This window comes from Corvus kubaryi, unplaced genomic scaffold (assembly GCF_017639235.1).
Source record: "Corvus kubaryi isolate FWS band 111438036 unplaced genomic scaffold, C.kubaryi_AGA036_p1.0 71, whole genome shotgun sequence".
Lineage (NCBI taxonomy): Eukaryota > Metazoa > Chordata > Aves > Passeriformes > Corvidae > Corvus > Corvus kubaryi.
In genome coordinates this window covers 19,989,322-20,003,541 of record NW_024582059.1, presented here as the reverse complement: position 1 = coordinate 20,003,541, position 14,220 = coordinate 19,989,322, and the positions used below count along the sequence as shown (strand labels likewise).

Below are 14,220 nucleotides of genomic sequence, written 5' to 3'. Positions count from 1 at the left end.
GTGGGCAAAAAAGGAGTTTCCCCTGTTTTCATCTTACAATTAATTCCAACAGTTTTCTTTGAAGTATTGTTAAGTGCTTCTCATTGTGCCACAAGAGTAACTGAGAGCTGTCTTGGGGGGGAAATGGGAGGGAGAAAAGATGGAAGGAAAGTTAGGTCCCCTTTGCTTGTGTTGTGGCTGCCTACTGGGCTCTTTGGAAGAAAGGGTAGGATTGGGAGATGCTGGGTTAAAGCTTAAGCATGGAATTGCTGAGCCTATTCTTGGCATCCTGAGGCTCATCCACAAGAATATGGCCAAAATTGCAGCTTGGGTTAAGTCATCTTTAAAGCAGGCTTGTTTGAGGTATGAAAAACCTGATATTGAAAGCCTGGAGAAGTGTTGACTGGTTTCCAGCTGTGGTGGTGTCCTCCTGTGATATTGCTAATGGGATAATGCACAGAGACCATCCGTGGTTCCTGTTGTCTGTCATATGGAATGGTGAAACACGATGCCTTCCCGGATAGCTGAGCTGGAAATATTGAAGATGCTTAGTCATGTATTAACACATTACTGACTATATAGAAGTGCCTAACAACTGCCTGATGCTTCAGCAAAAATCCGACCTTGAGCACTATGACTGGTCTCTCCGCTGTGTTGCATTTGATTTAGTCTGTTATGTAGACCAGCAAAATGAATAGAAAACTTCTCACCTGGGAACACTTTGTATCAGTTTCTTACAGCTGAGCAGAGGGAAAGCATGTCTTATTTTCCTCTGTGTTTGGCAACTTGAGAAAAATAGAAGAGTGGAGACTAAAATCAAGGACTTCAAAGTCAAAAATTATTTTTTAAAGTTGTGTTTTCAAAGAAAGCCCATCTGTAGACCTTACTGAATTTTTTGGGAGCAAAAAAGGTGTTTTAGATTAAAACTCAAGTTTTCAGATCTATTACTAAGCAAAGAGTAATGGTGGCATATGATGAGATAAGTCACTTTGTTCTCTTGACTTCACAGAAGTGTTTTAGCACTGTGAATGGATCAAATGGGAAAGATGTAATCATGTATGGAAATAATTTTTACCCTCTGCTGCTTTTCTGTCAAGGAATCTAGGTTCTTGTTATTTTGGAAAGAAAAGAAATAATTTTATAAAAGTAAGATTCAAGGTTTGAAAACATGGAGTGACTGTTTTTGTTTGCAGGTACTTTTTGTGGCTGTTTTTTTTTTTTTTGGGGGGGGGGGAGGGTTTGAGGACATATGGATAATATAATAGCAAAGGATCTCCAATACAGTAATTTCTCAATTGCATATCTGTTAGCCCATAATTATTATTATTACCCTTAACTGATCCTTCAAATATTTCTGGAAATGGTAAAGGGGAATGTGGTTTGGGTTTTTTGAGCGTTGTTCTTTCACATATGCTTGTGAACTTTTTTTTGTAAATAATGTCTTTTCTCTGAGCTTTGTCCATACTGGGGTTTGTTGAGAATAGTAACAAAGCTGTACATGGGATGTTATTCCAGCTGTTGCAAAAGAAAATGCATTTGCTAGGAGGAAATCTACACCATGCTGTCACAGCCCTGTGAAGAGTCAAAGAAACATGTTCAATAGCTGCAGCTCTACTTGCCAAGAAATATTCTGGAGTTTTATGAGATCTGAACTTCTGTATGAAATTGGAGCATTGTTGCTTCTTGAGAAGAAGAAATTACCCAGCTAAAAATTGTGAGTAGCTTTTGAATTGAGAGCTCACTTGTACGCGGAGGTAGCTCATATGCTGTAAACTCCTACTGGAGTACGGCAGATGTTGCAGACACTTCAGCTGGTGAAAAATTGCACTGCTGTGCTTTTAAATACATGGTTATCCTTAGCTGGCCTCTCCATCAAAACCCAAAGTGTACCTATGCTTTTGTCCCAAAAAAAGCCTTTCTCAACCCATTTAATCAGCCCTTACAGAGGAGCCAGGAGATTTGAGTCCTTTTCACAGTCTGAGGGTGGACGGTCACATCCTCTCAGACACCGAGTGTGACACTGAGTGTAACACTCAGAGCGTTTGATTTGGGTTCATGTTTGTGATGGGCAAGGGGAAATGAGGCCAGGCAGAAAGGACTGTTGGATGAAGAGGTCACAAGTGCTTGATCTTAGATGGTGATTTTAGTTTGTACTGAAAACCTACCAGCCTTCTCTTTGCCATTGTAGTGGAAGACTTTGCGTAGAAGAATTGCCTCAAAGCCTGTGTCACACTTGAGGAAAAGATTGAGAAAAGTTCGTGTAATGAGTGATTAGAAAAACCTTTTGTGAGAATATGGGAGAAGAGGTAGTAAAATATGGGAAGAGAGGCAAAACTGAATTACTGCATAATATGGAAAAATGGAGTACTGAGCTGTACTTAAAGGGGAAAAGGGAGGAAAAATCCTGCAAGAAATGAGACTGCAAGAAATGAACATTCCAAATTGTATTTCATGTCCTGTCCTGTGAAGACAATAATTAATATAATGAAGTTTTGGGCACCCTTATTTTGTTTAGAATGTAATTACAGGAAGCTCAAACAAATGGATTGTTGGAGTTATGCTGTCAAGTCTTCAGTATTCCAGCTGGGATCAACTGTTGGATGTTTGGACTCCTGTGTCCTCATCACTTCAGAAACAGGAGTGAGGAAAGCACAACACCTGAGTTCTCATTCGGTCAGCAAATGTAGGAATGAAGTTGCTACATTTAATACTTAAATTCTGGGTTAGTTGCAACATCTGTGGTTTTTTTTGTAAGGTATTTAAAACATCCTTTCATTACTGTTTTGCAACAAAGACCAGCGTGACAGCTCTGTCTCAATACTGTGCAATACAAAGGTGATCACGAAGCCTTATTTCATTTTTGAAAACAAATTATACATACAGATGCTACCAAATGCAGAACAACACAGTAGCTACTCCAGAGTTAACTAGTCCAGCGTTTGACCCAGAGAGATGGCTTTGACAGGTGTGTCAATTCAGTGGCTTGACTGAGAGCCTAAGACCTGGGTGACTGTTCAGCTGTATTCCCTCCTCACTGCTTGTGCTTCAGCCTCCCATGACAAGCCACAAGTTAGGAGAATTTTGTGTCCCACATTGGTTTGTGGAAATATATTGCCTTTTCCTTGCTCTGCCCAGAGCTTTCCCATGGTAAATCTCAGTTCTAGTAGTAGAAGGGGAAATGGATAACTGTTCCTTAAACACCTGCTCTGTGCCAGTCCAGGCTTTGTAGATGTCTCTCTTAACCCATCTCAGCCAGTTCTTTTCCAAGCTAATGAGCCTTGTGTAACTCTTCAGACTTTGAAAACTCTTCCTCATCTTCCTTGGCCACTGCCTTTGTACCTTTGGCTATTTAGTTACAGTCTGCCACTTTTGCCTCACTCTTTTTGTGCTAGGAGATAAGATTTTATAATCTACTAGTAAGCTTTATAAATTTTTGTTGGTTTTGACTTGTCTCGCTCATTTAGATTAGCTAACGTGTATTTTTGGAGTCAGCTTGGTCCGTGATTATCACCCTTTTTCTATGTGGGAATCAAAAGCCAGCTTCCTGGAGCTATTCCAAATCCTTCAGAACAGTATGAACAAGCTCATTTCTGGCAGTGCGGGCCAGGTGACAGGTGCTTTTTTTATGTAGGAGGACAACGATAGGCAAGATAAGGGTGGTAGGCAGGAGACAGAAAAGCAGAGACTAAGGCAGAAGGCTTTATTTGTCAGTCTCAGTAATTTTTATGTTTTTTCCTCCCTCATACCATGCAACTATCCTAAAGGATGTTGGGGAAGGCATGAGGACCAGCAGTATTTTGTAAAGAGGTTAAATTTGCCATGTCTGCCTTTACTCTATTTTGCAACATTCCTGTACCTGTTCTGTATGTTCTTTCATTTCTCAGTGTGTGGGCTGCTGTTTTCATGACATCCCCTGGCTCCACAATTCTGAATGACTCTCCATGTGTTGCAAAAGGTTGAGAGAGATGATGTACCTGTTGACCTTTTCAGGAGAATAATTGGGAAGTATAGACAAGATGAAGGTCTGTGGTGTAGGTTTTTAAATTTCTTTTTTGGGGGGGTTGTTTGCTTTATGGTGTTTTCAAAGATGGTTTGCATGGAGTTTAAAATACCACATAAAAGCCTATTCTGCTTTCACTTTTTTCTTTTCTTTTATGATGACTGGTTAAAAAAAAGGTCAGCTAAGGTTAAGTAAAATATCCCAATTATGTCACGGCAAAGTGTCCATTTCGTTACTGAATTAACTTTAATAGCTACTGAAAGAGCTGGTAGAGAGCATGCAAAACTAAGGGTGGCAAAAAACTGGTTGGTGTTTGCACATGAGACATGTTGTAATGAACGAAGACTATTTGAGATCAGCTTTGTGGTGACTTGTGTGGCTGCACATGTCAGTTAGAGGGAAATACACTGTTTAGCAAGAGTTTATATGAAGCAAATGGATTATCCTTATCTGTTGTATATGGGAACCCTTAATAGTAGGTGAAGGCATAAACTGAGTGGGTCACTGAGCCTTTAATAATGAGCAGAGCCTATGCTCAAGCGTCCTGTGCCCTTTGTTGGGGCAGGTACCTTGACATAAATACAGGCAGATTTAGTACTTAGGAGAGCTACTATGTGTATGTCTATGGATGTATGATGAAAACATTCAAAACTAGAAAATTTTCAAAAATTAGGCATATTGTTATACTTGATTTTGCTAATGGAGAGTTTTATGATGCTCTACACAAGGAGGAGAAACTTGGTTGAGCTCATAAAGATGAATACAGGGAAGGGTGAAAGCTCATTATCAAAGCTGCTACTTTCTGAAATATTATAGATACAAAATGTTGCCACCTCTGTTTTCTGTCAGCAGGGATCACTTGAATGCCCTCAAAATGAGGTAATCTCTTTTATTCTTTCAAATCCATTTTTTAGATCTATTTTTCTGGCATGTCTCTAATGTCAGTGATATTATTTTGCATAATCCTACTGCCTGAAGCTAACTGGAGAAGAGAGAGTTTTGGGCACATTGGATCTCTTAGAGTCTCATAGGTAGCTCAGTAACTTGTTGGACCTGCAGAAAAAAACAGCTGCCTGTGTCCTGAAAAGCAGTTTGAGCCAAACCATTTTTTCCTGGAAATGGCAAAAGGTAGTCCATGTAACAAATGAAACGGAAGGTGTGCGGGACAGCCTTTGGGCTGAATTTGAAAAATGAAAATCTTAGACCTGGCAGGGGTAAAAGAGGCTCAGACCTGAGGTAATTACAGAATGTCTGGAAATGACGAAATGAAAACCATCAACATCTACTTTTCTTGTTTTGGGAACAGTGGGCCACCCTGCAGATTGAGGAGGGAGTAAAAAAGCAGAAGGCGCTGGCACTTGAAAATTTAATCTCCACTGGTAAGATCTCTGGATGAAGGGGACACAGCACTATTTATCTTGTAAAAAGGCAACTATTTAACAATCTTACTTAGATTACTTACTTAGAAAGGAGTTTGATGGGCAAATATCTGTTGAAGTTACAAACCTACAAAAGCATGTTAAAAACAAGAGAATCTCTGAATGATTGAGTCTTGTGAATAAAAGGAGTTAGACACTAGTGTGGGTATAGAAAGACATTGCTGATAAGCCTGTGGGAAGCTGTCCCTGTTTGCATAAGTAGTTTGTGCTTTCTGGCTCCATCAGCTGTCTCATTACAGGATTGGGAGGAATGAGTGTTCTTTGTGCTTGACATGGCTCTGCATGGTTATCTTTTGCTTCTTGTAACTCCTAGCATGCAAAAAAGCCAGAGTCTCTCAAGTAGAAGAGTTACAGCATCCCATGGATCACAGTTACAATTTGCACTCTTCTCTAGGCATGAGGATAAAATCCAAATAAATTCTTCCCCCAACTATTTTTCCTTTCTTCTTTGACCAAAGGGGAGGGGGTTAAGTTCTCATAGTAATCCTTTACTTGTAGTGCCATTTTTAGTCATTTGTCACATAGACTGCTTGGTTTGTCAGCTAATAATTTTCTGGTCTGATGATTTCTTGGGTGTTGAAGGTTTTACTGAAGTGCAGATGGAGGAAAGTTTTGTGATTCTGATTAGGGGGGAAGTAGGTTGATCCAGATAAATGAAGTGTATTTTTACAATGCATATTTAATGTCATCCAATACACCCCCTCAAAAAAAAAACCCAAAAAACCACCAAACCCAAAAACAACAACAAAGGCAGGGTGGCAAACAGAAAAGCCAAGTGTTAGCTGGTATGAATCAAGACAACTTTAGTCACTGTAACCAGCCAGATAAGAATCTGGTCTGAGAGTGACCTCAACAAACATGTGAGACTTGCTGTGTGGCTGTCCTATGGGGTATAACTTTACAAATAGCAGAGCATGAATGTGCTGTCATTATTCCTGCACAATGTATCTGTGTAATGCTGTGTATGTCTGGGGGTGAAATCTAGGCACCTTCAAGTCTCTTGGTAGTGAAGTGACTCTTAAAGAAGAAGGGATGGGGGAAAATAGAAGGTTCAAGAAAAAAAATGCCAGAGGAAAGTGTTTGTTACAGCTGGGAAACAATAAAACTAATCAACAGCAGCCAGAACAACAATCATACAAACACTGCCTGAATTTGAGTCAGGGCACCAGGAGGGATCTGCCATCTTGGCAGTGTATTGGTGACATTTCTAGGTGTGAGTACCTCTGTTGTTTGGTAAACAACAATGAAGTAGGTGTTGTACTCAAGGTTTTATTTGTGGCTTGATCTGAATCCTTTTCTCCTTTCTCAGCAATTTAGGGGGGGTTGTATGGTGTAGGATTACAGAAGTGACTTGTGGAATGAACTGTCAGTACATAGATGAGGCATAGCAATGCCATTATGATGCTTGAGTAGGAGGAGAGCTACTTCTAAAAAGCACATGTATTTTACTCTCTTTGGAATCCATATTGTTCATTTCACCGTGTGGAAGGAAGGCTCATTTCCTCATGCAGGGATCATCCAGAGAGATGAGACCCCCATGGAAGAGGAGGTTGCTGGCCGATGCCGAGGATGTTTCAGCCTTGCTGATGTCATGTACTTCTCCAAGAAGGGCTGTGAGGCAGTTGCAGAAGATGAAGTCACTCAACGGTTCTCCTCCGAGGAGCTGCTGTCCTGGAACCTGCTCAGCAGAACCAATGCTAACCTGCACCATACCAGCTGGAAACTGGCTGCTGTGTGGGTCACTGGCATCCTATTTCGGTATTGCCTCCTGCTGCCTTTCCGGTGAGCCAGACAGCATTGGTTGGGATCATTTTTCATGGTACTTTTTACAGAAGTTGTGAAATAATATGTTATTGGCTAGTGCAGGAAGGACAACCTGGCATGACCTTTCCAAGAAGCCATCTAAACTCAAATATCCCTTAAAAAATGTAGATTTCCCATGTTCCATATGTTTTATTAGTAATTAATTTGTTTTTAAAATCCAGCAAAGATGGATTAAGTGGTTTGTGTGCTACTTAGCTAGTGGTTTGTTGCTAGTTAGATGCTATTAATGCTGGAAGGAAGCATTATGAAGTGGATCAGTGGGCCAAATAAAAATACCTTCTTGTTTACTCCTCCAGTTTTGCTTCTTGGAGTTTAATTAAGATTATTTTACTTTGCAGCATCTGCTTGTCTGTTTTCAGCATCCTGTTGCTGGTGTTGGCCACTACAGTAGTGGGACAGTTTCCAAATGGCAGGTAGGTGTTTGCTGAGGGCTCTTTCAATTTCTTCTGTATTTCGTTAAGCATTTGAAGTAGTAGTTGGAACACTTTGCTGGAGTCCAGAGGACTGATGTGGACTGTCATGGAGTGACTTTTTCTCTCCTGTAAACTTACAGAGTGCTGTGAGAGAGTTTCATGGCAATGGCATCTGAAAGCAGACATGCAGTGTGAGCCTTACTATGGTCTTTGTAGTAACAGCAGTTGGGGATAATTCAGAGAGTTTATATTGCATTGTCCTGTGTATGACTCCATAGAACTAGGAATCTCTCTATGGCTTCGTTTCTTTTAGAGTTAAAGGCTGGCTGAGCAACCAGGTCCAGATGGTATGTGCCACCTTGGGTATCCGATGTCTGAGTGGCCTTGTTCATTTCCATAACAGGTGAGTGATGCCACCCTGCCCTTGTTAGTCTGGAATTTGTTTCTTGCAGTATTTAACATCTCAAGTTTTGGAGCAGGGTTCTTATTCCATTACAGCCTGGGTACTTGGTGGTGGTACAATTATCACCCAGACTCTGTCTGCCTACTGTGTTTCCTGTTGTGCATTGGTAGGGTGTGTGTAGGTGACGTAGTACTGCCTTCAGATGCTTAGATATTTTTCAGTGTTTGCCACCTGATGGGGCCTGAAGTCTGGAGGATAAACATTAACTAATTACTTTTATGGTTGTCATTGCAGGGAAAACAAACCACAGAAAGGAGGCATCTGTGTAGCCAACCACACGTCTCCATTGGATGTCCTAATCCTGGCCAGTGATGGATGCTATTCCTTGGTATGAACAAGACAGTTGGTAAATATCCATAATGTTGAGATGCCCATAGATGTAGTGTTGGGTAAGAGGATAAACTTCCTGCTAGAAAGATTGGGATTTGACAGCATCCAAATTCTCATTCTGGACTGCGAAAAACCAGATGCAGGCAGGTGTGTGCACAGTTATGACCAAGGGGATTGGTATAATTTGTCAGTAAGCTTAGAAATGGTTGCATCTGTATTTAGAATTTAAGAATTTAAGTGTGTATGTGTGTTTGCTTTGTAACAAGTTTCTTTTGGGCTTACAAGGTTGGCCAGGTACATGGAGGGCTTATGGGACTTATTCAAAAATCCTGCATGCAAACCTCTCAGCATGTCTTGTTTGAACGCTCGGAAATGAAAGACCGTCACCTGGTGAGGAAAAAGTAAGGTAGTGAGGTGTCTGCTTCATTGTCTGGTCAGGTCTGGTAATTTGTCCTCAGTGTTGTCATTTTTTGTCATCAGTTGTCATTTTTTTTTTTTTTGGTGATATATGGTGTTTTGATTTTGTTCTTTAATGCAGATGGAGAGGAGCTCCATGCTCTTGAGTTGTAGGAAAGACAATTGTCCTGGAAAATGACAGATTTTGGTGTCAGTAATCTGCTTAATGGTGATACTTGTGGTTTTAAGTGATGCAGCAAATGTAGTAAGATAGTGACCTGTCACTTAATTAAATGTGGAGAATCATTAGATGCACATAAAACTGATGTTGTGAACCTAAAAGGCATGAAAACTAGAAATTTGGAATGTATTTTAGTCTAAAGAAAAGTTTGACTGCATTCATAGTTGGAATCTGGGAAGTTATTTTCACATGCTTCAAGTACCAGTAATCTTTGGTTGAAATGGTAAAATGAAACTTCATACAACTTTGTAGAAAACCTACTTTTTCTATTAGCAAGAGATACTGAGATAAAGGCCTGAAACCAGCAGATATTCCAGCTGAGGCAACTGACTGGCAAAGGGCAATTGGGCAAGGGCTTTACTTGTCCTATGTGAGAAGTAATGGATGTCTAGATTCTTAGACAAACATAAATATGAAGTATACACTGAAATTTTGTTTTCTCTCCACAGAATTAGAGAACACATTGCAGATAAGGCCAAGTTACCCATTTTAATTTTCCCAGAAGGTAGGAAACAACTGTATTGATTTTATTGCTCTTCTCACTTCTTGCCATTGAGTGCAGTTTATTATACCCAGCCTTTACAAGTGAGGTGTTTGTTTTTAGTTTGTAGAATTAATTAGCTCTGGTGAGATATTAAAAGACATGTCCTAGTATTTTACAGCAGTTTTATGACAGTTTATTTGCTTTAGCGTATAACATAATGAAGACATACTCTGGGATTATGTTCCAGAACTAAAGCTTACTTTCTCCTTTAGCAACTAAGTCTCCTTAAGACCGTTTAGGATTCATTTCCTGATGCTTTTCTCAGAGTGGATTAAGCCTTTCACCTGTTTTAATTCTGACCAGGTACCTGCATTAACAACACATCTGTAATGATGTTTAAGAAGGGAAGCTTTGAGGTAGGAGGAACCATCCATCCAGTAGCAATCAAGGTACTGTAACTGCAGTTTTCCAAACATGGAAGGATTTTTTGCAAAAGCTTCTCATGTCAGAGAAGCTGTTCATGTGTAAGCTTTGAAAAGGGGTATGTTCGGTGTGAAAAAAGTACTGAATAAGCCCTGAGACACAGAAACGTTTTGTGGTTTTAAGCAGTATGGGAAACACGTCATTTCTATCATAGGCTCCTGGCTCTTGTGTGCTTTGGGGATAAAGGCAGTTTTCTTGGCACTTCCACGTCTTTCTGGTACCTTCAGCCAGGTCACTCCAGATCTGGAAACATTAGTTACTTTTTCTGGCACTATAACTTTGCCCGAAGTTGTTAAAACTGGTATGAGCATTTTCAAGGAAACCTTTGTGGTCAGCGTATCTGTAGATGACAAGTTTTTACCTTTTGAATAAATCTTTTGCTATAGTTGTGTTTCAACAGGTCTTTCATAGTTTAGGGTCCTGCATTGCTTGTAAAAGTTAACTGTTAGAAACTTGTAATGAATGTTGGAACTTTACTCTGAATTTACTGATACTTTCAGGAGGTGTGATTAGATTTGCCCCTTATTTAATAAGTTGCACTGTGACTTTGTGGCTAAAAAAAAAAAAGCAGCTCATGTGATTTAAACCAAGGCAGCTTATTCTTCTTGTCTTCCAGTATGACCCCCGCTTTGGAGATGCCTTCTGGAACAGCACAAAGCATTCCATGATGACCTATGTTTTTAATGTGTTGACCAGCTGGGCTATCGTCTGCAATGTGTGGTACCTGCCACCAATGGTCAAAGAGGTTCTTACGCTTTTGTATGCTTTGAAAGTGCTTGTGCAGTGTCTGGAAGGATGTCTGTGTTACTGCACAATGTGTTTGTGAATCTTTGTTGATAACTTAATGGACAAAGAACAGGAAGCAATGCTATAGTCTTAAGTAAGCATGGATTTATGTGGGATGCATCCCCTACTCTGCCCAGACCTGGGACCTCAGGCTGTGTGTTGTTTGAGATTGCCCCAGAAACCAAAGAGCCTCCATTTAGTTCTTTTTGCCACCAAGTAGTGGCAAACCAGGATCAGCTGGAACTGCCCTGCAGGTCATATTTGGCCTGTGGGTCTTGTACAAACTCCTGTGCCTGCTGTCTGACAAAATCTATCTCTTTAGGTGAGGCACAGAGAAAATGTCTATGTTGTAAAGCAATTAATTAATTTTTTTTTCAGGAAGAAGAAGATGCTGTTCACTTTGCTGACAGAGTCAAGGCTGTCATCGCTGCTCGGGCAGGAATGTCTGTGCTTCCTTGGTAAGAAGCAACATCTCTGGAATTGGGTTTAAAGCATATTTAGGTGTTCTGTATTCTGAAACATTAGCATGGAATCCTTTAAAACTTGCTTTGTTTGCACTGTAGTCCATCACCCTTACTGACTCTGATTCAGAAAATATTACTTTATTACTTGAATAATTCCATTAGAATAATTAGAATAATATAGTAGGTAGAGAGAAACAGCTGACAGCTGGATCTAGACAGCAGGCAGTATTAGGTGAAAATTAATTACTTTCCTGTCAAATGCTGAGTTAAAAGAAGGACACTGTTGTGTGGTAAGTTGGCAGTAATATATCACTTAGCATTGTCTTACAAAAGTCAACATTAAGAGTAGGAACTGCTTTGACTACATAGTCTAAATATAGTAATGTTTTCCTGCCTTGACCCTGAAGTGTGTTTAAGACTGTTTCTTTTCTGTATCTTTCAGGGACGGGGGACTGAAAAGGAAAAAGGTCAAAGAGTCTTTCAAGGAAGAGCAACAGAAAAAATATTGTCAGATAGTAATAGAAAATGGATCTGTGGGAAACGGAAATGTTTGTTAAATGCTATTTATTTTATCTCATTTTTCCATTACGTATCTCTACCAGAAAATGGACTGGTTTTATATTAAACCCAACATGTTTTCCTTCTGTCCCTGTAAGATATTTTGCATGTGACACAGCAGGGAAACCATAAAGAGATATCCTTATTTAAAGCAAAATACTATAATTTTATAAATAGGAAAACATAAAATATGCTAATTAAATTCTCCTTGAGGCTGAAAGAATCTACAATAAAGTTAGTTATGTTCATTAAAATACAATTTAAAAATATTTACAATACTTTGAGGACTTAAATGGTTACTCATAATAAAACACCTCTGTACTCCTAGACTCTCTCAGGGACTTGGACTAGCATTGTTACTGTGAGCCACAGTAACCATGTTGCTCTAGATAGATCTCCTGATGTCAGAAGACATGAAGCAGTTCACCAAAATATGTTTTCTGAATTGCATGTTGGAGAGGAAGTGTTGGATGTCAGAGGGAAAAAGCAGGTGCTGACTTTCTCCTCCATGTCACAAGACCAGGGATGGCGTTGTAGAAAGTTTTCTGCTGTGACAAAGAGCAGAACAGTGTCCAGGGCAGCATGTCCCTGATGCCTGGGTGTGTGAAACTGAGATAAATTAGTACCAGCCAAGGATGGTGTAACAGAAAATATACTGTGTTTTTAAATTATATCTTGTGGTTTTGTTAGATCCCTTTCTGTGTCTGTTTGTATGCATTACACAAATTAAAGAAAACCTATGATGTGACATCCACTGTCCTCTGTTGCTGTTATTTCTAGATAGCCCCCTGCTTGTGTTACCACTGGATGGGAAGGCTAAGGATTTAGCCTCTGACAAGCCCATCCTCCAGGAACAGAGCAAGTATACTTAAGGAGTATGCAATGGGAATATTTCCATCTCTTATAGTATTTATTGGTATAAAATATTTGCTCTCCTGGTAAGTAGCCCCCTATGGAAAGATCTGGCTTCTTTAACAGTCTGAATGTCCCTAATGAAACACACACAAATAGGTGCTGCTTTGGCCATGGTGCTCTTAACACAGACATTGGTAAGAACAGTTAATAATGTTTACATGAGAGCTGTCTGCTGGCTGAAGTCTCAGAGAAGACAGAGGATCAGTCTTGGTGAGCACAAATACATCCTGCAGAGGGACAGATGCACAGATACAACTCTGCCTAGCCCTGGAAAGTCTAGAAAAACAATATCCAGGGGAGGGGCTAACAGAAGTGATAATTGCCCTGAGGCTGTGTGGCACAGAGGTAGCACGGACCTGAGCTCTCCTCTTCTGTGGCCAGGCCTGGTATTGCTACAGATATGTGAATTCCTTTGGTGGATCAGTCAAAGTGTTGGCGTCATGGGTAAGCAGTAGGAGAATCTGCCCTTTTGCACAGCTTTTAGCCACCCAGGCAGGGAGAGTGCCAGCAGTAAGGAAAATTGCCTCAGGCTCTTCTGCTATGGAACAGATCTACTTGCTCCCAACTGTAATAAGATGTGCTTCCATGGCTGTTTAAGCTGTTGATTTATTTTCTAGGTATAAAAAATTTTAAGAAATGTTTGAAAAACCTGATAACTCTCAAATGTCTTCAGTGTGCCAGATTTTAAAACTGGGAGATTTTCCTTCTGTGTGGCTGATTTCTGAGAGTTGCGAACAGAGACTGCAATAAGACAATTGTTGAGAGCATCCTTCCCGCACTACTGTGTGCTTTTTTCCTGCTCAGAGGTAAAATGGGAGACTGAATAGGCAGAAAGAGGGGCCAGACATGGAAAAATATGGGGAGATAAAGAACAACTGTTGGAAGAGAAATTTTCTGCTTCTGTAAGAAATTAGGAGAATGGTGTGCCTTTTTTCCCTGTCCTGCAACACTTCTCTGGCTCATCAAGAGGAGCCTTGGAATGTGTGACCCTCATTATGGTTATGACTCCAAGTTGTGTAAAAGTAAAGCTCAGACCTCTGAATGTGTAAGCATTACATATCATCTGTGAGAGGATGGTGGGATTGTCAGTATTCTCTCAGACATTTTTTGTCTGTCTTGGCAAAAGAAGCTGCAAACTCTGTGAAGTGGGTCCTTACATACAGAATGGGGAAGTGTAAAGCAAGTGATGAAGCCATGAACTTGTCAATGACAAGCGAAGTGTGCTTTGTTAGCTGCTGGTAGAAATGCCAATCTGACTTGAAATAGAGACTACTTTGTCTTGCCCTGCTTTAAAGAAGTGTTTCTGATTTTTGGTGTTATTTTCTCAACCCACCTTCCACCTCCTCCTTTCTTTTCTCTTGAAATGCAAATGAAGTACAGAATATATCAGCAGGAGGCCTTGGTAACAGTAAAAAAGAACATGTTCTTATTGACAACATGTTGAG

At 40.2% G+C, this 14,220-nt stretch overlaps 1 protein-coding gene across 13 annotated transcripts in view; it reads left to right on the top strand.

Moving 5' to 3' along the window:
* The window catches only part of LOC121674931 (glycerol-3-phosphate acyltransferase 3-like), a 29,795-nt gene extending 17,187 nt beyond the window's left edge, over nucleotides 1–12,608 (top strand). For 5 of the 13 annotated variants that reach the window (XM_042049781.1, XM_042049779.1, XM_042049784.1 and 2 more), the window contains 11 exons: nucleotides 5,286–5,358; nucleotides 6,912–7,200; nucleotides 7,581–7,655; nucleotides 7,969–8,058; nucleotides 8,353–8,446; nucleotides 8,734–8,849; nucleotides 9,535–9,590; nucleotides 9,933–10,018; nucleotides 10,669–10,797; nucleotides 11,217–11,296; nucleotides 11,745–12,608. In XM_042049781.1, coding sequence (XP_041905715.1) covers nucleotides 5,286–5,358; nucleotides 6,912–7,200; nucleotides 7,581–7,655; nucleotides 7,969–8,058; nucleotides 8,353–8,446; nucleotides 8,734–8,849; nucleotides 9,535–9,590; nucleotides 9,933–10,018; nucleotides 10,669–10,797; nucleotides 11,217–11,296; nucleotides 11,745–11,859 — 1,203 coding nt within the window. In that variant the 3' untranslated portion in view covers nucleotides 11,860–12,608. Of the gene's footprint in view, nucleotides 1–1,076; nucleotides 5,359–6,907; nucleotides 7,201–7,580; nucleotides 7,656–7,968; nucleotides 8,059–8,352; nucleotides 8,447–8,733; nucleotides 8,850–9,534; nucleotides 9,591–9,932; nucleotides 10,019–10,668; nucleotides 10,798–11,216; nucleotides 11,297–11,744 lie in introns of those variants that run through there. The other 8 variants (XM_042049790.1, XM_042049782.1, XM_042049783.1 and 5 more) reach the window with 7 other exon arrangements.
* The last annotated feature ends 1,612 nt before the right edge of the window (nucleotides 12,609–14,220 follow it).